General features: G+C 44.6%; 2 protein-coding genes across 7 annotated transcripts; both read right to left on the bottom strand.

Annotated features, from left to right (window-relative positions):
* Positions 1 to 6,026: 6,026 nt before the first annotated feature.
* On the bottom strand, positions 6,027 to 16,738 carry CCNL2 (cyclin L2). 6 transcript variants are annotated; one of them, XM_090024077.1, is made up of 11 exons: positions 16,352 to 16,738; positions 15,979 to 16,053; positions 15,132 to 15,241; positions 14,638 to 14,758; positions 13,338 to 13,402; positions 10,297 to 10,396; positions 10,103 to 10,207; positions 9,755 to 9,896; positions 9,027 to 9,144; positions 8,845 to 8,937; positions 6,027 to 7,452 (listed from the first exon to the last, which is right to left on the bottom strand). In XM_090024077.1, the coding sequence occupies exons 1-11, from the start codon at positions 16,736 to 16,738 to the stop codon at positions 7,098 to 7,100; spliced, it is 1,671 nt and encodes a 556-aa protein (XP_089880203.1). In that variant the 3' UTR covers positions 6,027 to 7,097. The 6 variants fall into 6 exon arrangements, 4 of the variants coding, with proteins under 4 accessions (XP_089880203.1, XP_089880204.1, XP_089880205.1 ...); XM_090024078.1 differs by lacking the exons at positions 13,338 to 13,402; positions 14,638 to 14,758; positions 15,132 to 15,241; positions 15,979 to 16,053; positions 16,352 to 16,738 and adding an exon at positions 10,713 to 13,325; XM_090024079.1 differs by lacking the exons at positions 13,338 to 13,402; positions 14,638 to 14,758; positions 15,132 to 15,241; positions 15,979 to 16,053; positions 16,352 to 16,738 and adding an exon at positions 12,486 to 13,325.
* Positions 16,739 to 18,037: 1,299 nt separating this feature from the next.
* MRPL20 (mitochondrial ribosomal protein L20) lies at positions 18,038 to 21,920 on the bottom strand. The gene is made up of 4 exons (XM_090024392.1): positions 21,761 to 21,920; positions 20,877 to 20,987; positions 20,306 to 20,383; positions 18,038 to 18,489 (listed from the first exon to the last, which is right to left on the bottom strand). The coding sequence occupies exons 1-4, from the start codon at positions 21,845 to 21,847 to the stop codon at positions 18,316 to 18,318; spliced, it is 450 nt and encodes a 149-aa protein (XP_089880518.1). The 5' UTR covers positions 21,848 to 21,920; the 3' UTR covers positions 18,038 to 18,315.
* Positions 21,921 to 21,968: the final 48 nt, after the last annotated feature.

The following is a 21,968-nucleotide window of genomic DNA, read 5'->3' as shown; positions in this document are numbered from 1 at the left end:
CGGCACGCTCTGTGTTTGGTAGCAGACGACCTAGGCTGCAGGAAGACTGAGCCAGACTGCAGCGCATGCTAATAAAGGCACATGCTTTGTACCTTTTCAAAGTGTGTTTTTCTTTTGAAAACACTTTTTCAACTACCTTTTCAAATACCTCTTCAAAAGGTCTTTTTGAAAATACCTTTTCAAAGTGTTTTCCACTTTCCGTGACTACACTTGTTGGCAGGAGAGTGGAATAGATGACCTTTGCTGTGTCTTCCAACCTCCTTACAGCCATTTTTACTTCCCCGTCTCCAATATACAGGCACGGAAACCAAAGCACAATGAGACAGCAGCTTTGCCCAAGATCACTAAAAACATTAGCGCAGGTTTTAGGTCTGAACAAATATCCCAGAACCAACGGCAGAGGAGGGGATCACAATAGGACAAAGCGGCAAAGCTTTGTGAGGAAACACAATGTGAGGCTCAGTGTGCCATCTCTATTTTTCTCTGTCATTCAGAAGTGCCTTGCGTGAGCCAGCTCCCTTTCCCCAGTAGAGCAGCCATTCAGCCATGTCTCTTGGGTAAAGTGCTGCAGGCTGAATTGCAGAAAGGTAATTTCCTATCAGGCATTACCAATTACAAGGCAAACTCCCAGACCTGGAGGGGCTGGAAACCCAGCATCCACTGGTGATTTGGGATTCTGCATCAACAGTCCTCCCCCACCAGCGCTTCTGAAAGCTACTTTGGCCACAAGCTTGCAACGGGACCACCACTGATGGGCTGTAGCGCCCATGTGGGTCCAGCGGAGATAATGGGGCTGTCTGTAAGACCCCAAACTTCTGTGGCAGGGATCTGTTTCCAACTCCGAGTTGCTGAATAATGGCAAAGGGAAGGGAGAACTCTGAATAGTTCACTACAATTTCTGTTTCAAGTATGACCAATATATTCAGTGGTTCCATAAACCCGGTAAGATAATGGGAAAAAACAACTCCTCTCCTAAGCAAGATGAGATTTGGCCAATACACTGGTCATTTATATAGCTGCCTCCATCCCGTGACTTCTTCAGGGGAGGGAAAATCAGTGTTTCCTTTCATTATACACCTGGGTCAGATCCTCATCTGGTGGAAACACGCATCCCTCCATTACAGTCGATAGAGTTACACTGACTAATGCCAGCTGAATTTCAATAGCTTTATCTGTCTTGTACTCCTTCTCACTCTCTCCGTGCTGAAGCAGCTTCTCCCAGATCTCTCTTACTGCCAAAACTCCCTTTGTGTAGCTATCTGTGTTGGGTTTTTGTTGGTAAGTACAGGTTGTTCCCTTCTGGAACAGGATGTCCTTTAATCCGGGGATATAATCCCTTTTGTTTTGGGACTGAACAGCTATAACATACAAATATACACTCTTTCTCCTATGCTCTCAGCTTTCAATTTTCCTCTCCAGATCCAGTAAATGTGTTGAAAAGCAGATCATTACTGTTTATTCAGTGCCGCACATGTGCCTAACAGTTTATAAAACACAGCTGCAGCTTTCTATGCCAAATGACATGATGTATACATCTAGAAAATCCTGTCTGCTTTGGAAGTCACTAGTTCCCCCATAGCACTCAACATGCACTGGAGAGCAGGCAAAACACTGCAGGGAACAGGCCCAGGGTTTATCTCTGAGGTTGAATTCAAGGTGAAGTTGGTGGAAGCAGAACTTGTTTCCCTGTGAAACAGCAACACTTTGCATTTTCTGACCTACAGACCCAGTACAGAGCCCCGCTGTGCACTGGGGTCTAAGGAAGTGGACAGGATGCATCTTCTGTTTAAATGACTGGTTCACATAGCAGACAATTGATAACTAAAAGGTGGATTGATTGTGTCTACTACCTTTTGGGACTGGCACCAGCAAGACAGCATAATGCATTTTACTTTACTTGCTTAAATGTGCTTTGGTTGACCCTTTGCAATGCCCTCAAATAGTAAGAATAATGGCTTTGAATACAAACTCCCAGCAGAAGCCAGTTCCTACCCAATAGGTTCAGATGAGAGACACTTAGGAGAGGTCAAAAGTACTTTGCTTTATTGTATTAATCCTTGGGTACTTTTGAGCTTTGATTTTCCATGATTTAGTACACACGGGGCAAAATAATTAGTTTCCACCTATGGGGCAAGGTACAGATGAAAACTAGTGATTTGCTGACTTCAGCGTAAACAAGATACACGCTTGGCTAAAACTGGCCAGCTCAGATCCATGCTAGTTAGGACCGTGAGAAGCTTTGGGCGTTGATTTGAGTCGGAGGAGATTCGGCCCAATTTGGTGGCCGAATCTCCGAATCCAAATTGAATCGGAGACCAGTTAAAAGGCTGGAATCGATTCGAAGCCTCTGAATCGATTTGGAAAAGATCTGGAAACCTTCGGTGATTTGGGCAGTCCCTGGTGGCTACAGTAGGGAGCTGCAGCCGGACTCTGAGCTGGTAAGTAGGGGGCAGGGGAGGAGGGGCTGGGGGAGGGGACCATATGGGGACCTTTGGCAGGCCTCATCCCCTGCCTGCTCCCCCAGCCCCCTGACCGCTCTCCCAGTTCCCCCATGGCTGCCCAACCCACCCCAGCTCTGATGCTTTGAAAAATCACAAAAAACCCTGCAGCAGCCTTGGGGGGCTTGTGCAAAGGCCCCCGTGCAGCGCCAGGCAGTGGGGGATTGCCCTCCACTTGGCAGGAGCCAGTGAGTCTGGGTTTTTTTTTTAAAGAGCCGGGAGCTGGGAGAGCGGTTGTGGGATGGGGCCGATTTGGAGACTCGGCTGATTGGGTGGTGGCCGAATCTCTGAAACAGATTCAGCCGATTCAGTTTGGGACAGTGATTCAATCACCGAATCGAATCACCGTCCCCTGAATCGGCCAAATCCGAATCCAAAGCGAATACTAGCTGCTTTGTGCAGGCCCAATGCTAGCACTTCCCCCCTAGCCCAACTCACACATGTTCCTTGACATTGCATTGCCCTAAATTGAGTTCCAGAGCTTTCCCCATGCCACAGCACAGAAACAACCGTTTCTCCTGCTCTGTTCCACGCAGAGCAAGGAGTTGCAGAGATCTATGAACAAAATCCCACAAACGTAAGAAAATTCCTTAACTACCACTGTATCACCAAATTGTAGGAAAATAGATGAATTCCCTTTCTCCAAGTAGGATCATCTCTGGCTGAATCATCATAGCCCAGTGGTTGTCTGACCTACGCTTGGAAGCTTCCAGTGATGGAGGTTCCACAAACTCTTCAAGTAATCTTTTCCAGTGCTTAACCTAATCTCATTGGTAGAAAGTTCTCTCTTCCTAGTTTCTAACATAAATTTCCCTTGTTATAATTTCATCCTATTACTTCTTATCCTGTTGGAGATGGAAATGGAGTTGGTCACCAGGCTTTTTGTATCTGAAGACTACCAAATCCCCCTTGCTTTCCTCTTCTCCAAAATAACTCAATCCCTTTTTTCCAAATGATTGTCCTATTACGCTTCCCAGAGCTCTAACATAATTGTTGTTGCTTTTCTCTAGATTCCCATTGTCCGTGTCTTCCTGTAAGCACAGTGCCCCAAGCTGGATGGAGTATTCCAGGTGCCGGCCCTCCCCCCATGCTGAATGGAGTACAAAATAATTTACCTATGACTTGCATGCACCTGCTGGTTTTACATCCCAGAATGCTAGTGGCATACTATCGTGATCCATTTTAACTCCTGGGGTCTTTTCTGTAAGCCAGTCACTCTCCATTTTAGTTTTGGGCATTTGATTAGTCCTTCATTGTACTTGTCCTTATTGAATTTCATGTTCCAGGCCACTTGTCTTATTCCCCCTTATTCTAATCCTAGCCTTGTGAATGTCTGCTATCCACCCAATATCATCTCAAATTATGATACTAACACTTGCAAATACTAAAGTACTTAATCTTAATTGTAATCCTTGCTCTGTCATTACAACACATGTTCTGAGAACACCTCTGCTACATCAGACACTAATGCAAAGGATAGCTGAGAATGACTTTTCAGGGCAGGCATGAATTTCACCCCAAATCCTCTGGGATACATGGCCTATTTTAGAACAGGGACTTGAACCCCCTGTCTCCCAATTTCCAGGAAATTGCCTTTGGGGGATCTAGGACAAGTCATTTTTATACCCATGTTGAAACTGTTCCATGTTGGGCCAGACTCCAGCCTGGTAGCAAGGACACCTGGCTGCCTGGTACATGCAAGTTGTTTTCAAGTCCTCACTCCAGCCCAAAGCCTGACATTTGCTCCTCATTCTCAGGCACCTAACCCATGCGACATACTGTTTAGGGGGCATGGACACTGGCCTCCAGCTCTGAAAGTACCATGCAGCTACAAGTCTCTTTGATCCCTTTGGGGATTTAAAAAAAAAAAATAGATAAGATAGTAGTGTTATTTTAAAAATAAATTCCAGCCTGGGGCTTGCTTATCCTTGGGGGGGAGGGGGGAGAAGAAACCCCCCCACCACAGCTACACTAGTAAAACCACTCTCACACCACTCATTCCAGACTAACAGCTCTTATTTAAAACGCTTTAGCTTGTGGTGTTTTTCAAAGCAATGAGAGAGGGAAAAATTAGCTTAAAATGTGTAAGAGCATCCTCAGGGAGAGTTTTAGCAGCAGAGATATGCCAGGTCTTTTCCCTGCTTAGACAAGCCCCCAAAAAGGATACAAGTCCCTGAGAAGAAATGCTCACGTTCCTTCCATTCCTACATTATCTTTTTCATGGGCTGTAACTTGCTACATGGATTAAATCTTATTTGGGGTTTTAATTTCAAGTTCGAAAAAAACAAAATCCAGAAGGAAGCATAAACAATAGTCAGAGATAACAAGTGGGGAAAACCCCGCCCCCCGCTCTCTAGCAATTCCCAACCATCCCAAACTGCGCAACTTCTACTGGCTTATAGCAACTGCCAGGAGTATCCATGGTTCAGAAGGGCTTCCCTTTTTATTAGCAACTTGTCAAGGACAGATGGCAGAGCAAACTGGGAACTACTAAGCCTGGAGCTTTAAATGCCGCCCCCCCCCCTCGTAGCAGCACAAGCCTGTCCCGCAGTCTAGTCCAGTGCACAGGTAGGCTCTGACTAGTGATTGGGGTGGGGAGCAGTTTTTCAGATTGTAGGAACACAAGTTGAGACACTTTGCAGAGGCCTGGTTGGCAAAAGGGGCACTCGGCTCTTTCAGATTAGGGACTTCATGTGTTTGTGAAGCTGCCTTTGGCTGCCCCATTCCAAAGCAGTAAGCCAGAAGAACGAGGAAGCTGCCAAGAGACTGGCTGGAACATGGAAAGGGCCAAAGCAGAAGACAGCAAAGAAGAGGACTGCTACTGAGGCCACGGCATCATGGCATTGCACCTCTCACTCCATCTCAAATGATGAGATGTGACTTAGCTTTCATTGCACCACTTCCCCCATTCCAGTCTGAGGTACTAGAACAAGGAACTTTAATTGGATCACTATTACTGGGCAATACTGCTGAAAAGGAGTTTAGAGGCTGCAAAGAAATCCCCAAACCTTGGGAAATATTCAAAAGACCCATCACCAGATCATTGTAGAAGTAAGTGCAGGCAGCATGCACCTGGTGAGAAACCCAAGCAGAGACATGCTCTGCATCTGAGTGCATGAAGAGCAATAAATCACACTCATCTGTATCTCAGCACCCTGAAAGCCACCCCCGCCATCCATCCCAAGTCAGTGGTCAGAAGATTAGAAGAATTGTTATTTTCTTTCAAGAGGCTGGAAACCAAATCTCTTCTTATGCAAGACATATTACCTAAAGTGGTGATGAAAGCTCTCTCAGAGATTCTAGTCACGTAGCTTTTAAAAGGGAATAGTAATTTTTACTATTACTCACCCCACCCCCACAACCATTGGCTAGAACATCAGTTCAAAGCTATTAACTGAGATGAGTCACTTGCTTCAGTTTAAAACTACAACTGCTGCAATTTATTCATTTCTCATTCAAGGTTCAGGCATTTTTCCCCTAAAGCTTAAACATGGCGATATAGCTTACAAGACACGACTGCAATTCAGAGACTGACATCAAGCAGTTTTAATACAAAATCCAATACTTTAATGAAATTAGAGCGCACGGGAGGATAGACCAGCTCAGATATACCACTAAAACGGATACTGCTGGGCTGCATACAATTTTTCAAACACCTTCTGTTTTTAAACAAGCAAGCAGATTGACAAACTACCATTTTCTTCAGAGTGTCAAAGATCCTGAGTATAGTTATTCAAACCACATAAAATGTATATATATGAAACTTCTATTTACGAGCTGGTGGCCTGCACGCAGCATTGCACGGATAAAAAATATACTACTTTCAATACATGGAGCTAGATACTTTCACATTTATCAGAATTTCTACACAAGTTTTAAACTGAGCGTTCAAGTTTTGAGTTTTCAGTATATAGCCTTCACTGGTATGAAACAGATGCTTATTTACATTGTGAATAAAGTGTAAGGGCTAATAAGGCCATTTTCCCGTATTGTACTGCTCAACACTGCAAAATATATACACATGGAGAACCTAATATAGGCACCAATTCTACAAAAAAAAAAAAAAAAAAAAAATCACTTTCTATTTGTACAACATAATAGAGTCAGTACGAAGAGAGCTTTGTTAGCACCAAGCCGCTCCAATGGTTCTCAGGAAACGTGAGCTTTCACGTCCAATTAGGAGAGGCTGAGCAGCAGACAGCTCCACTGCCGAGTGAGGAAATTTTTGCTCTCCATTCTTTGAGTCTGACAGTATAGTAACATAGCATTGCACTACTGTACGTTAACACACCCCTTCCCAAAGGGCAAGCACAGAAGCACCCACTGGAACAGGAGGAGGGCTCGTCAGTGTTACCAGATGCTCCAAGCAGCGAGAGCCACCAAGGCATTTACCGCATCAAATCTTCCAGAACCACAGATCTGTTGATATCTTTCCTTTGGATTCATGCTAACAAGTAAGAGAGTTAGCAGCTATGAGTGAAGCTCACTGGAATTCAGTGGTTTGTGAGCCAGCTTACCCTTAAGCTGCAAGAGCTAAATGGAGGGCAAGGGGGGGTGGTGAGCTTTTTGCAGTGCAAAGGAAAGACACCCTCTTACTGCTCATCTCCTGTGCCTGCTGTGGCCAGGGTGGTCTCGGTCATAGCGATGGCCTGTGCGCTCATAGGAGCGGGAACGCTCATGCCGGTGATTCCGGTAGTAGTGGCTCTTCTTCTTGTACTTCCCCGAGTGATCAGAACGCTCCCGCGATCGGCTCCTGGAACGTGATGAGCTCCTGCTACGGGACTTCCTTGGCTTGTGTGCTGAGTATTTATAGTCCTTGGACTTTTTGTAACCCCTCATCTTGGAGCCTTTGTAACTAGCACCATGGTTGAACTGTCTTGGGGGAGAATCGCTGCGACTCCTGGAGCGGCTATGAGATTTGGAACCGCTAGATGTAGAGTAGCTTTCACTTTTTCTATAACAAGCAAGCAAAAAGCAGAAGGTTCTTAGCAACCCATGCCCATGTCAATACCCCAAGTGCCATCAACATTGCAGAGCATCTTACCCAGGTGGATGTACTGGACTAACCAGATCCAGCTAATGTTGCCAAGACCAAAACATACCAAAAAACCAATCCAATCTTTTAGTTATAGCAGACATTGGGAATTATTTGTAAGATTAGTTACGTAGCATTTTCAGATGAAGTCTGGATTTAAACAGATATTATCCTTTAACATCTCTTAAAATCCCCCTCTCCTGGGAGAGAACCTATTATCTAACTGAGCCAATATTCAGGTTGAAAGCTGCCCCACATAAGTCTTATAAGAATAGAACTGTCTCTAAATATATCTGAATAACCCCTTAATTACCCAACTCAGCAAAACGTCTACGTCTACCTAGATTAGCAGATCTTAGCTTTGGTTTTGGCCACCCACTGACAATCACAGTATATTTTACCGCTCACCCACTTCAAGGCTGTAGCACGAACCTGACTGAAGCACAAGATTTAAAGTGAGTAGCATTTTGCCTACAAATGCAACTATGAAGCAGAATTTTATATCTCTATGCTTATAAAGCCGCACAAATAGATACTGCCTATTCTCTCCGTCCTGCAGGAAACCAACTGGCACTTCCTGTACTGGACAGTGGGTAAAAAAGCACAAGCCACTGAAAAATTGAAGACACTGTTTCCCCAATATCTTTTAGTATGAATGCAAGGCCTCCCATTACATTTATCAAGCTGTCTGCTCTTTATAGCAGAGCTTTAGAGGAACATTAAGGGTCAACTTCATTCTGGTTCCAAATATAAAAAGTGTTTTTCTAATGTGTACTTCTGAAAACTTGAGCTGAAGTTGAGTTATCTTGTCCCTGGCCTGTAGATCACTAGTAAGAGGTTTTTCTGGCCACGTTCTAAAACCCCAATTCTACTTGTGCCAAAAATACCAACCCCTGCAGCTGCAACAAGTACAAATAAAGGAATTCCCTTGACTTGGGAGACCAAACAGAATTCAGATCCTTGCACTGCTGCTCTGCTGTGTCTACAGCAAGGATAATCACAGAAGCATAAACATGTTTTTGTCATTTAAGCCAGCAGAAAGAACTATGAGCACACACAAGGCAGGAGACTTGTTCAAAAACAATCCGTCATTCATAGACCTTCATTCCACTGACCGCATGCGTACTTGAACCTGACTGGCTACTCTACAGCCCTTCTGAACAGTTCAACTTGTTACCAGCTTGAACTGTTCCCTCAGTCGAGCCCTTTGCCGCTCTCCAAAGTCTCACTCTGGAATTGCCACTGGCTGCTAGTTTTTACCACAAGCGTGGAGAAAAACTTCTCTGCATACCTGCCCATTGCAGCACATACCTGTGCTTAGGGGATGCTGATCGCGAGGGTGACCTTGAGTAACTCTGCTCTCGACTGCCACTCCGGCTTCTGCTTTCTCCCCCTTTTTGAATGCTGTGAAGGACAAAGGACAAGTGGTTTAGATCGAACCAAAAAACTCCCAAACCGAAACTAAACAGTCTCCACTGTATGCAGAGTCTTACCCATTCACTGGACTGTTAGGATTTGTTCTTTTTGCTCCTTCCATTTTTCTTTTGGCATTCTTCATTGCCTGGACAGGAAGTGGTGAAGGTTTGTTCCCTTTGCCATCTTTTGGAGACTCTGGAAGCACAAAAATAAAGAAAGCTATAGATATATATATAGATAGAGATATATAGATAGATAGAGATAGATAGATAGATAGATAGATAGATATAGATATGGATATGGATATGGATAAACTACCAGGCTTTAGAGAGCAAACAAGTTAAGAGTGGCAGGCAGCTGCCTTCACGGCCCAAAATAATTCTGCTTTCATACACAGTCACTTTCCTTCATTTACTTGCAGGTATGAAGTTGCTGCAGCATAAATTATTTGAGAACAGAACACCAAACCTTCTCCATATGAAACTGTTGCCTGCTTGCTCCATTAAAATTAAGATTTTCATGTTGTATTTCTTACATGCTAAAAAAACGTTAACAAGAGAACTGCCGTTGAATGGGATGAAGCCAAGCGTCCCTCTATCCCACTCCACAAAGAACAGTTCACATCATCATTTGGAAGGCAAACAGCCTAATGTGCCATTAACTGAGTACTACAGGCAACTGGACACAGCCTCACTGAGATAATCTCTACTCAGTAACTGACAGCACATTATATCCATTGACGTGTAAAAACACCTGTGAGATAAAGGGCAAAGGAGCATATTTTACATATGTGAACAATACCAACCAGTTTTAGGAAGAGGAGAAAATCCTGATGTCGTATCCAAACTGGGGGTTCCATCTGGTATCAGACCCTTCGCTTGGGCTTTTGCTTCTTCGAGGGCTAGTTTTTTCTTCTCTACTTTGCTTTCCAGATAAGGTAAGTCAACCTACAAATGCAAATGGAAGAGGTCAACTCTCCATTTAGTTGCATTTAAACTACCAATTTTATTTACCACACAGACCAAAAGCAAGAGATACAGCTCTGGGGTCTGGATCCCACTTCACTGGAATTTTACAAAAGCTCTCAATCAGATAACTTGCCCCAACTTATGACAAAATGTTGTCTATACTGATCCCATGTTGGCTTACAAACCTTTTTCTGAGTGTAGAGCTTCAGAATCTTTAAACAAATCTCTTGAATTTCCTCCTCTGTTGCTCCAAACAGTAGAAACCAGTGAGGACGATTGGGAAGTGGAATCTGTAAGATGTCACAGACTATTAACTTTCTGACTTTTTGAAGAAACAGAAACTTAAGTTTTGACATTAAGCAACTGAAAAAAACCTCACCTCCAGTGTCCTTGCTGCAAGGTATATGCAGGCACAGGCAATGCTTTCTGGCTGGAATCTGACAAAGACATCTGTTCGCAGGCTATCATTCATGTAATTCCTGAAAAACAAGTAAGGGGGAAAATTGCTATGCCCTGCATTCTACTCTCTTTAATTCTACAAGAACTACTTTGCTATGCATTCAATTACTATAGTTAAGTTCTATGCTCCTGTGAATCTAAAGAGAAGTTAAATTAGTCTACTAAAAGATCCCTCAAGTAGAAGGAACAAGGGGTTGGGAGTTAAGTTACTGACTGACTGGCTGTTGTGATAACTCTGTTATGAAAGAGAACCAATTTTAACTTCACTTTTCTTTCCTCTAGATCTACTGGCCTGCTCTCATGCAATGAACAAAAGTTTGTGTAGAGGCAACATACAATATAATCTGTAAAAGTACTCAGTTATAGCAATCTAGGCTCAATCCCAAATGTGGAGAAACACGTAGACTCAGGGTGCCATTCAAAGCCACAGATTCCAAAGGAGTTCTTCTGGAAAAAGCAATCCAATGCAGCTCGTGCTCACATCTGCAGTACGTTCATGCAACATGTCAATTCTCCATCAGTGAGACATCATCCAGAAGAGAATCCATTTTGACGTTAAAAAGTAGCTGTAGAAGAAGTCTGTGCTTTGGGGAACATCAATGCTGAAGGCTCAGTTTCCGGCAGATCTCTTCTCCTTTGGCATATGAAAGTATCATTTCCAAACTGTCCCATTTCAACAAGGTTGCTTAAAATGAATATTCACAGTATGAGAAAACTGTAAGATATTGCACATATTCCACAGTCAGTACATTTAAATAAAAAGTGTAATTCTAATACCCTAAAGTCAGATGCAAGTACTTTGTACTTTAAATTAGTCAGGCAAATAAAATGCTCAATTGGGTTAAGCTTTTTAAAAAGAACATAACATTGCTTTCAAGCAGGATATCAGATGGTAATGTCTGAATTCAGCCCAGAACAAAGGCCTTTGTATACTTCTGCAACAAGCATTCAGAACGAAGTCCAAAACTGACCATGTGGGTACCCAGGATACAAGGATTCACTGCCCTGAGGACACCCACCCCAGAGCCCAGAGAGTCCATGTAAACTGTGCTTACAGAAAATTGTATTTACAGACAGCAAATAGAAGATGCTTGTGAATTCCACTGCAACAACTGAAAAAGGTATATACATAGGCATGAGGACCTTTCCTACATCTCAGTCCTAACAGCATGACTGTGACCGTGGAAAAGCAGGAGCAAAAACTATTAGTTTATCTTGCACCTTGACACTTGGCTTTTGAAGAAATATAATGCCAGAACAAATCAATTTTGTTAGGAAGATGATGACACTTAGGCAGACAGCAGGAACTGCAGTATTCCAAAGAAGGACGATTCGTGTTTCTTTTTGTAATTGCCAAGCTAACAACACAGCATGTTCACAGGCTGCTACCTGTGCACTCGATCATCGGGCTCTGGGTCTGGGTGTACACAGGAATGAATTCTTGTTACAATAGTTTAGAAACAGCAATGCTGGAAAACTACCACATTTCAATAATCGTTTATACTGGATACCCACTTTTCAGATACTGGAGCAACCACCATGAGCACATTTAGATTTGTATAAAAACCATGTGTCCCAAATACATTTTAAAGGCTGGAACATTGCTTTTACTATGGTTACTTCTTCCCATCCCAAACAGGCAGAATATCGGCATCTAAAACCCCCAGTTTTTATATGAATTCTGCATGCATTAACACTACTTAATCCAAATCCAATAGTGGGAGAAATATCCCATGCCATTACTACCCTTAATTCTGAATTGTAAACTTTCATTCTAAGGGTCAGATTAGATAATTTACATAAACTATGGCAAAAACTGGCAAAAAAATGAAGTCTATCACAGTTTTTAATCACTTAATACATTCCCTCCCCCCATCCCATAAGACTCAAGTGTCATCTTAAAATGGCTTTTTGCATTGTGAAGGTAGTACAGCAGTTTTAACACAGTCCTAGAAACTTAACATTAGCAGGTTTCAAAATGTTGACAATCAAGTTCTAAAAATATACAAGAATCCAAAAGGCACAACAACAACAAAATGAATAAAAACAGTCAAAAGGATAAGCACAAGCAGCAGTTGGCCAGTTACTATACTATCGTATATATACCACCTGTCTAGAGTCAGCCTTCTCTTTGTAGAGCCTGCTTTGGTTTGACTGAAGACGGCAGCTATCCCTGCACCATAGCGCTTGGGCAGCAGAGGAGAAGTCTTAGTCACTTACCCTCAGAGGCTACCCTTTGATTAAAAGAGTACAGAAAAGAAAAGTCAAAATAGGTTCTCTACCAAACAGGGCACAGTACCAGACAGTTCAGTCAGCAGAAATATGATCGTTGGGTTCATTGCCCCAATTTTAATTAATGGCATTGTTATACCAATTACCAATTTGTTAAAAATTGAGACCTGGAATTTTACACTAAATACCCATCCCCAAGTGAGGTGCTTTCACTATAGTGAAAGCAGACAGGGCAAGCAGAAGACTGTTCATGTCAAATGTAAAACAGTGAGCTTTTCCAGTCTTAGGAGCCGACATCTTGGATTATCCACGTGAATCAAAACACATCTTGTTTTAAGATGCATGCTGAGAGTTCGATGCACTTGTTACAATCAACAGACCAAGTATTGGGAACGAAGAACATCAGGAAAGGACTAGAACTTCATGTGTGATTTACCAAGAAATAACCACTGAACACATTCGCTTCAAAGGGAGGATGAATGATAGGAGAGAAGGGAAGATAGAGTGAGGGGTGAGGGTTTAAAAGCTACCTTACCATTTAAAGACAGTGCCTGAAACTGACAGGCCGATCAACAATTGGGTAGTAGGTTGAGGCACTCCAGGAAACACTGGAGTGGATTACTCATGGACACAGTTGCAGGCTAAAGCAAATGTTGCCCAGAGTGCCTCAAATGACATATTTCTGCCACTGCCCCTGCTGGTCTCTTAGAACAAGAAAAATCAACTTACCATGACGTCTGGACCAGGTGTTGGTTACGTTCACATTCTAATACCTGAAGGTACATAACGATTATCTGGAAGATATGGGTTATCAAATTATTACCAGGAATCTTGAGAGCCAAGTATTTAACTCAGAGGGGCATCCATGAAGCATCTGCTATTCTGTCCTAGGTGCTAGTATCTGTAAAGAGTGTGTGCACAAATGCCCAGTATTTACCCATGCAGCTCCTGTCTTCCAGAGAGGGGGGGAAAAAAAACAGGCTGCAAAGGTTTGCCTAAGAGGGCACCTTCCAAAGTCAGGCATCATTTTACTCAACTAGAAGACTTGCTTTCAACTCAGTTTTCAAAATAGATACGGTTTTCCTATAGAGCTCCACATTCTTTTATAGGTGCCAGCAGGATCAAGTGGCAAACATCACAATTCAAATCCATTGGGAAGAAGCTTAGTCAACTTTTTCTTTTGTCCCCATGCAGCTTGCAAGGCAAACAAAAATTCTCTTTGACCTACGTAAGGAGAAGTCACAGGAGTCAGCAGTTGAAGGTATGCTCAGTCCTGTGATCAGAGCCCCTCAAATCTTGTGACAAAAATCAGACTGCAGTGGCAAGGAGAGAGACCTGAACAGTGCGTGACAAGTTCTGAAAGCACAGAAATTTCTTTTCCCATGCCGACTGTGGGTAGTGTTAAGGACAAAAGCAGTGACTCGTTAAAACAAGGAGCATCATCTCCATGTTTGACCTGTCGCACCACAGTTAGGGCTTTGCAGCAGTATTTTGATGCTTTAAGATGGAAAATAGATATTTGGGGTGCAAAAGAAAGGGGGAGTTCTTTACATGACACAAGTGACAAAGTGAGAAATGCAGGAGCAGCGTGCGCAGGCTTCTAGAAAGAATGGACGGTCACCCCATTAGCAGTGACAAATTTGTCATCCTAGAAAGCTATGATTTATTTTATGAAGGAACAGTCATTCGAGAGCCTTAGACAGAGTCGCTTGTATTTTAATACCAAGGTTACCTGCTCGTACAACAAGTTGTTCTCATGCTAAGACTCAGGGAAGATCCAAAGTACAGTTATGTCTAACCAGTACTTAACATCTGCATCCACCTCGTCTTCACTCATCAGTGAGATACAAGACCCACTAGTAAGAATCTCTTGAATGAGAAGATAGCAAGATCATAGTAAACTAACTTCACTAAGATCACTATGGTGGCATCATGCCAACCAAACAGTTTAATCCAGGTTTTGTCTTTTTGAAGTGGGCAGTGCAAGATAAGCATATATTTTAATATATTAACTGAATGCAATACAAACCTTATGTGGGTGCTTTACATGGACGCAGAACCCCAATTCCTTTAAAACTCTTCTTTCTGCCTTTATTATTTGGTTCTTCAAATTAACATATTCTTGATCTAGTATTAGAGGTACAGGTTTCCTGAAAGAAAATTTTAGATGCCATCAAGTAAGACTGATAGGCATTAATCTTATATTGATCAATCTTACATTGGATACAAGTGCATAGTAAACTCTTTCCCGCATTCTGAAGCACAAATATTTATTATGTTACAGGGATGTACCCGGTTGAGAGTCTTTCCAGATTTCCTGCACTCATTTTACATTTTTACCTCCTCAAACAAGGTTTTCCCAATGCATTCCTACTTCCCCAGAGGCTGTCTCCAATAGGAATGGCAGCAATGACTGACACACTGGATTCGGGCCATAACATTCGGCGTTCCCGTATCAAAAATGAAGAAAGCAACAAGACCCAAGTAGACAGTGCTATACTATATTCCAGAATCCAAGCTTACTTCTTTTCTCGTAGATGTCGGAGGCGATGAAACACATTAATCACATCCCTTATGCGCCTTGGTGCTTCTTCGATTTTAGATGCCAGATGAACACAGGCCATTGACACGTGCTGGAATAGAAATATTGCAACATACTGAGGTTTGGCTTCAGTTCTACAACTGGCCCAAACATTTAGCAAAGGCACACTAAAAGAACAAAACAGCATAAACAGAAGCATTCAAAATCTGGCACGATCATATCTGCATTACTGGCAGAAATGTAAAACGGAGCTTGACTAAACAACCGCTACAGGTTTCCCTTGCTTTACATGCATTCTTGAGGTGTGAATTTCCTCTTATGCAATGACCCTTTTTATCTCCAAAACTGGTTATATGCAAGGTAAATTCACTCTTACGCATCTGTGTGGTGGGAACCTGCAGTCAGCTGCTTTGTGCGGTGCGTTGCGGGAGCAACGAGCACCAGAACAGTCGGACCTATGCTCCTTGCTTGCGACACACGTTTCTGTAGCTGCCACCCCCGTTACGAGAGCACCTCGTGCTTGTGCGTACTGCCTACTGTCGGTGAGTACCAAAATTGTCTCACAAAAGTGATAGAAACGGGTCCAGGGGGTCAGTACAATCAAGGTCTTGGAACGTATCCCTATTTATTACATTATAAAGCAGGTTGCCTCAAAGCAAATTCGAGTTACTCGCCGTTTTCCAGGAATGCGCATGCGCAGCATTCGGCAAGGGAAACCCGCACATTGATTTCCTAGACATCAGGGCTGGGAAGGGACCTTGCATCTGGCTACAAGCCGGGCTACTTAAACTGGCAGGCAAACATGCAGAAGCAGGCCGGGCTCCTTACCTCCATGGAATGCTTCACGAAGGACTTTGTGTAGAAAAAGCGCTGGAAGAGCACCTGTCCAGTAGCCATGGCCACCTGAGGAGCAAAGAAAACACGACGTTTGCACATCAGCTTCGCATCCGGCCAGAGCCAAACACGGCTCGGAACGGCTGGAAATGGGCAAACCCCGAAGACGAGTGTTTAAGGGAAGGTGCAGCCCCCCGTCCCAGCTCTTCCCTGCCCCCGGGAGCCGGCCTAGGCCTGCCGGGAAGCACCACCGGCTGTGACGCAGGGCCAGGCCGCTGCCAAGGCGTGACGCATCCGATGACGACAGCGGCCGGGCGCTCCCCGGCAGGCCGCGGCGGCGCAGTGGGGCCCGGTCGGGCCGGCTCACCTGCGGCAGGCGCAGTAGGATGCCGGCGGCCTGGATGAGCTCGCAGCCCGTGACGCGCAGCTCGGTCTCGGTGTCGGCATCCAGGCCGCTGCTCATGGAGGGCGTGAAGCGCAGGGTGGTCTCGGGCAGCAGGCAGTTCTCCAGCGTGATCAGTACCCCCGAGTACAGCCGGTCCCCAATCAGCACCGCGCCAGGGCCCGGCACCGCGGGCAAGCCCCCAACGCCGGGGGCCGCCCCGGCCGCCGCCGCCGCTGCCGCCACCACCACGGCCGCCGCGCTCCCTGCCGCCGCCGCCGCCATCTTGTGGCGCTGCCGACGCCTCGTCTGCGCAGCCTGCCCGCCGGGCGGTGCCTCGGCGCTCGGCGCCCGCCCCCGCTCGCCCCCCATTGGCCGAGCGCGCCGGGCTGCCCGCGTTCATTGGCTGGCGCCGCGCCGAGGCTGCGCGCTGACGTAAGCAGTGTGACGCACCCGTTGGGAATTTGAATGGGGTGGAGCGGCCGGAAGTTCCGGGTGGCTGAGCTTCACTTCCGGTACCCCCCCCACGGGCCTACTCCACCTAGAACCAGCCCAGCAGGCAGGGCCTAGGCGGACCCCACCTTGTGCAGTGCGTGGTCAGGCCCCTGATTCCTCCACTCCAGCCCACAGCTAAGCGTGAAACACAAGTCCAGCACTGAACCCTCAGTTTTGCATCCTCTTGTAGCATCAGGCCCCCATGGCCTGGCAGAGGGAGATTGCACTGAAGGGCAGGGATTGGCATCACCCCCCCTGCCCTCCCCCCCCCGTGTGAGAGAGCAGCTTCTGCTGAAACACTGAGCAAGCAACCCGTCTGCTACGAGGTTGATGGGCATTGCAACACCCTACAGGGTCGGTCCCCTGAGAGTGCAAAATTTCCGAATGCCTCGTTGATTCTCCTAACTTTACAGCCAATCCAGTGAAAGTCGCTACAAAGAAAATTTGTTCCTCGAGCTTTAAGAATAGGGATCGGACTATCGCCCTTCCGAGTCGCAGCTTGCATCCCCAGCCCCCCTGACTGACACCATCAACTCATCTGTGAAATCCCAAATAGCAAACATTAATTTTTACCCTGGAGAACTTTTGCAATCTTTTCTCCAATGCCCAGTGGAGGGTGTTTGTGCCTGAAAGCTTGCAATTGAAGGCTTTTTTGGGCAAAAAATCTTGTTGGTGTAATAAAATATCATCTCTACCACAAGTCCTGATTGCTTTTTTCTCTAGACCAACACAGCTGACAGCCTGGATACCAAACTCACTACCTAGACATCTTAAAAGTTTCTGTGTTAGTCTAAATTAAGGTAGTGGCAAGATGAATTGATGTTTAAATTAAGAAGGAACTGCATCATTGACTACACTACTTTGTCTTTTCATACTCCAGATTTTTGGTAATTTTTTTTTTTTAATAAAATGTTTAAGTGACTTATTTTACATGTGATCTAGTGGCTGGAGCGTTAACGATAGCAAATCTAATATATTAAAAGCTTTCCTTTCACTAAGTTTTGACAGCTATTTCTTATGTATCTTGCTTTTAAGCCACCGCTTTTCAACATAAATCTTCAATATGGCAGATGCAACATATCTGATTGGCTACTTTCATCAGTAGTAGTTGTCACATTTCTGCAAGTATCTTTTATCGTAATGTAACCTCAGAAGCAATTCATCCAAGCCTTCTGTAATATTAAAAAAAAGAACAAATACTTCTTTATTAGGCTGTTACAGAATGAGATGTTCACATTTTTAAACAGAATGACTTTTACAAGTTTTATTATGTACCCCTGCAGAATTTGGCTGACAACTTTTACCAAGCCCCACTGGGATCAGTATAACAGAAAAACACCACCCAGACTTAAGAAGGGTCTTGTTTCCTTTTTGTACTCAGGGAGTAAATGGACATTACAAGGCAGGTCCCTACTTAGAATAGACCTCTGCAACTGCAGATTATGTCCGTCACATCAATAATGGTGCACAAGACGTGAAAATATTCCTTCTGGTTCTTTTCCATCTCCAAGGGCATCAAGAAAGCCTTCTTGTCTTCTTCTTTGGGCTAAAGCAGCTAAAGATTTGAATGTCTTTGGCTCATAAATAGCCAAATCAGCAAGCATCCTCCTGTTCAGTTCCACCTGGCACTGAAAGAAAGTATAATCATCAGTTAAGAGGAGAAAACTTTAATTACAGAAAATTAAAATAAAATTTTAATGCATGTTTAAGATGCATTAACATTTGCTTAATGTTTTCTATCTGGAGCTCTTCGCAAGACACATGGTTCTTTTTTCTCACTCTCTCAGCTGGAAAGCGTTATCCGATAAAAACAGCAATATTCTTTGTTATCACGTATGTACCAAGATGCATCACGTAATCTAAAATACCGCATCCACAAGTTTGCAGAAAACCTTTTCACTAAACCCCAGCACCTGCAGTTGTAATCATTTCCTTCATGGAAAACTACAGGTTATCTTGAAAGCTCTAGTTTTCAAATTCTAGCAAAGAAAGATAACTAGATTCCAAAAATAGATGAGAATTTTTACTGGAACAGTATTTTGCACTTCTGTAGCAAACCCCAGCCAGGAAACTCCAAGCTCCTTGAGTAAGGTATGCTTTCCGCTTTAGAGAAGCAGCAGCAGCAGACACAGACGTTTGATTGGGTTAGCATGCCACTAAATGTCTGATGCAGATTTAAGGAGAAAATTCAGTTTTCAATTCCAAATCCTGTGTGTCAATTATCTTTGCATAGCTTTTCAGGCTCTGTAACATCCTTTGGCCATACCACTTATTTTCACCTTAAAAAATTAAAAGCTTGGCTGTCCTTTAGGGGCCTGATCTCAAGAGGTGGTAAACAGCAGCTTATTCCTACTGATTTTTATAGCAGTGCTTTGCGCCTCACAAGAACAGACCCTTAAAAGGCATCTAGCAATGAAGGAACTGCAGGATCAGACCCTTTATACTCTATATATTGAACAATGGGTAGATTATCTATATTACAGAAACCAGATGTAGGCTGGACATTCTTATGGATACGTTAACCCAGGGACTGACAGATGCACTGTTCTGAGATATGAGGGGGGAAAAAAGGGAAAGACATTGGGGATAAATCCAAATCTCCAGACAGAGTACATTATTCTCTTAGTTACCAAGTGTAACAAGAGGAAGTATTAGCATAAGCTGGTTAAAACTTTACTGTTAGTAACTTTGAGGGTATGTGAATTAACTTATTAAGAGACTGCTTTTAAGGTTTCTATGCAACTACCCTGAAGTCCTAATGGGCGGGGGGGAAAAGCTTTGAGAAAATACTGAAGTACGTTATCACTATGCTATATATAGTACTCTGCAGTAATGAGCAGGTACACAAGCTTTTGTAAAACTAGAATTGTTTTTATTGATTTTGTAACTCCACTGCAATCAATTTTACAAGTCCCATTTTTGTGTGTGTTTTTAAAGACAAGTGTCTCAGCAGTAAGAACAGACGTGAGAAAGAGACTATTGAATTTCACTGCCCAATGCTCAATGAAATCCACACCAATCAGAAGACAATTTGGATATTTAAAATGTGCTTTTACTAACTCAAGTTCAATTTTTTTTTAGACTTCTTAAACTAATACAAGAGGAAGGCCACTCGATCTGAGCAAGTGAAGTAGAGGCATGGGTAGGGTAAGTTTATGCAACTTATGTTGACAAGATCCTTTAAATACACATGGAAATGGTGATTATTTAAGCTTGGCAGAGAAAAGGTAGGATAAGTCTTTTGATGCTTCTATCCTGCTGAGATGAAGCATTGCAGAAATAGATGCGATTAGAAGACATAACTTACGTTACTGAAATGATCAGGAAAAAGAAGTCAATAACCACTCTTCAGCAAAACTGCGAGGCTTTTTGGATGTAAGTAAGTTTACGCTTACAGGACATTTGGACACCTCAGTACAATTATTTTTCAAGCCAGAAACTTACCTTAGCAAGATTGCTTATAAAACCTGGATACTTCAAACCATGTTCAAGAGTGGCTGCTTCGATCCTAGTAATCCAGAGCTTAAAAAAAACCCAAACCATAGATATAAGTAAGTTAACATTTCAGCTGATGGAGTATTTTTTGTTACAGAACTAGATGTGGATTTGCTCAAGAGTTAAGGAATGAACACAATGTGTTCTGACAAAAATTTCTTCTCATGGCTACAGATTTCTTAAGTTTCCTATTGCTACAGGTAGCAAAGTACATGAGCTTTCAGCACTTCTTCACCAGCACTGAAGCATTTTGGGATCCCCCAACCAGAGAAAGGGCAATATTAAATTGAGCTCTAGCTTCTCTTGCTTTTATTGTTTGAATCAGCGGTGCCCATTGGGGCTGACAGGCCGTGCCTAGGCTTTGGCAGCAGGGGATGGTGCCTGTATTAATTGCCACCACTTCCCCACTGCCAAATTTCCCAATCCATGGTGAGGCCTGGGGGCCACATCCTGTAGCTCCACAGGCCACATCTAACCTGCAGGCTGGAAGTTGTTTTACATCTAATATTTTGGTCCTTACCGTTCTCATGAATCTCTTCTTTTGTTTTCTGCCCTTTGTAGCCTTCACAAAAGCTCTGTGAATATTCCGTATAGCCAAACCATAGCAGCGGTTTTTTCTTCCACGAAAATGCTAAAGCAAAAAACAAGAAAATATATACTCCTTTGCATTTCTGTAGAGCATTTCGTAATGAGGCTCTCAAAACAGCTTCCACTTTACAGGGAGCCAAGTTTTGGCCATCAAGCACCACAACTCTTTATAGATGGGAAATCCAGAAGCTCACATACAAAGGACCACAATTTTCTCAGTGGCAGAGCGCATGTGAACGTGATCCATTTTAGACGCGGCATACAATTTAACAGGCAGAAACAAGGAGAAACCAGTCACGCACGATGAACCCGCATGTATTCCTGTAACCCGCCGGGCCAAAGAGAAGCCCGTTAGCTGGAGCATGACCCCCTAGCTGCACGGCTCCCAGCACCGCGAGTGCCCCTACGCCCCCTCGGAGACCCGCACCAAAAGGCATGTTTATGGGGTGACCCCGAGGCCACCACTGTTTCCTTTTGCTGCTTTACTGGTCTCTAAGGGAGCCAGGGGCTTACTGGTCTCTAGGCCAGGCGGGGGTTTACTGGCGGTCTCTAGGGCAGCCCCCGCTAAGTGGCAGCTCCTGCTCTTGCTGCTGGGCTGAAGCGGTCACCAGCCGCCACAGGAAAGCAGGGCTGGGAGGCCCCCCAGCACCTCAACCCCACGGCAGGACCCCCCCTAACGACACCGCCCCCGCCAGCAGGAAGGTCACGGATGCGGGGCGTTTCTTCGCGAGAGGTCGCGGCCCCGCGGCGCGCTGCTCCTCCGGCTCGGGGCGGCGGCGGCGCCTCGCGCGCGAGCGGCGGGCCGGGCACACTCACCCGGGCGTAGCGGAGCTCCTCCAGCACCCGCCAGCGCCGCTCCGTAGGCCGGCAGCGGATCCAGCGCTGCAGGCTCAGGAAAACCATGTCGGCCGCTGCAGCCGCCGGCGCCGCCCTCGGCCCACGTGGGCCGGCTCCCGCCACCGCGCGGGCGGAGGCCCCGGCGCCGCGTCACTCGGAGCGGGGAGAGCGCCTCCCGGCGGCGGGG

The sequence above is a fragment of the Crocodylus siamensis genome, chromosome 12 (genome assembly GCF_052110815.1).
Source record: "Crocodylus siamensis isolate JL-2025a chromosome 12, ASM5211081v1, whole genome shotgun sequence".
Lineage (NCBI taxonomy): Eukaryota > Metazoa > Chordata > Crocodylia > Crocodylidae > Crocodylus > Crocodylus siamensis.
Note: the sequence above shows the minus strand (reverse complement) of the source record. Positions and strands in the feature narration are given on the sequence as shown.

Coding starts and splice junctions, on each gene's coding strand:
- CCNL2 (XM_090024077.1), bottom strand. CDS start 16,738: ATGGGGGGCGAGCGGGGGCGGGCGCCGAGCGCCGAGGCACCGCCCGGC. Junction 14,759..15,131: donor CGACATCTACGAGAAAAGAA/GTAAGCTTGGAT, acceptor ATTTTCTTTCAG/GAAACCTGTACCTCTAATAC. Junction 8,938..9,026: donor CCTAACAGTCCAGTGAATGG/GTAAGACTCTGC, acceptor TGTCCTTCACAG/CATTCAAAAAGGGGGAGAAA.
- MRPL20 (XM_090024392.1), bottom strand. CDS start 21,847: ATGGTTTTCCTGAGCCTGCAGCGCTGGATCCGCTGCCGGCCTACGGAG. Junction 20,988..21,760: donor AGGAGCTCCGCTACGCCCGG/GTGAGTGTGCCC, acceptor TTTTTGCTTTAG/CATTTTCGTGGAAGAAAAAA. Junction 20,384..20,876: donor AGAAGAGATTCATGAGAACG/GTAAGGACCAAA, acceptor GTTTTTTTTAAG/CTCTGGATTACTAGGATCGA.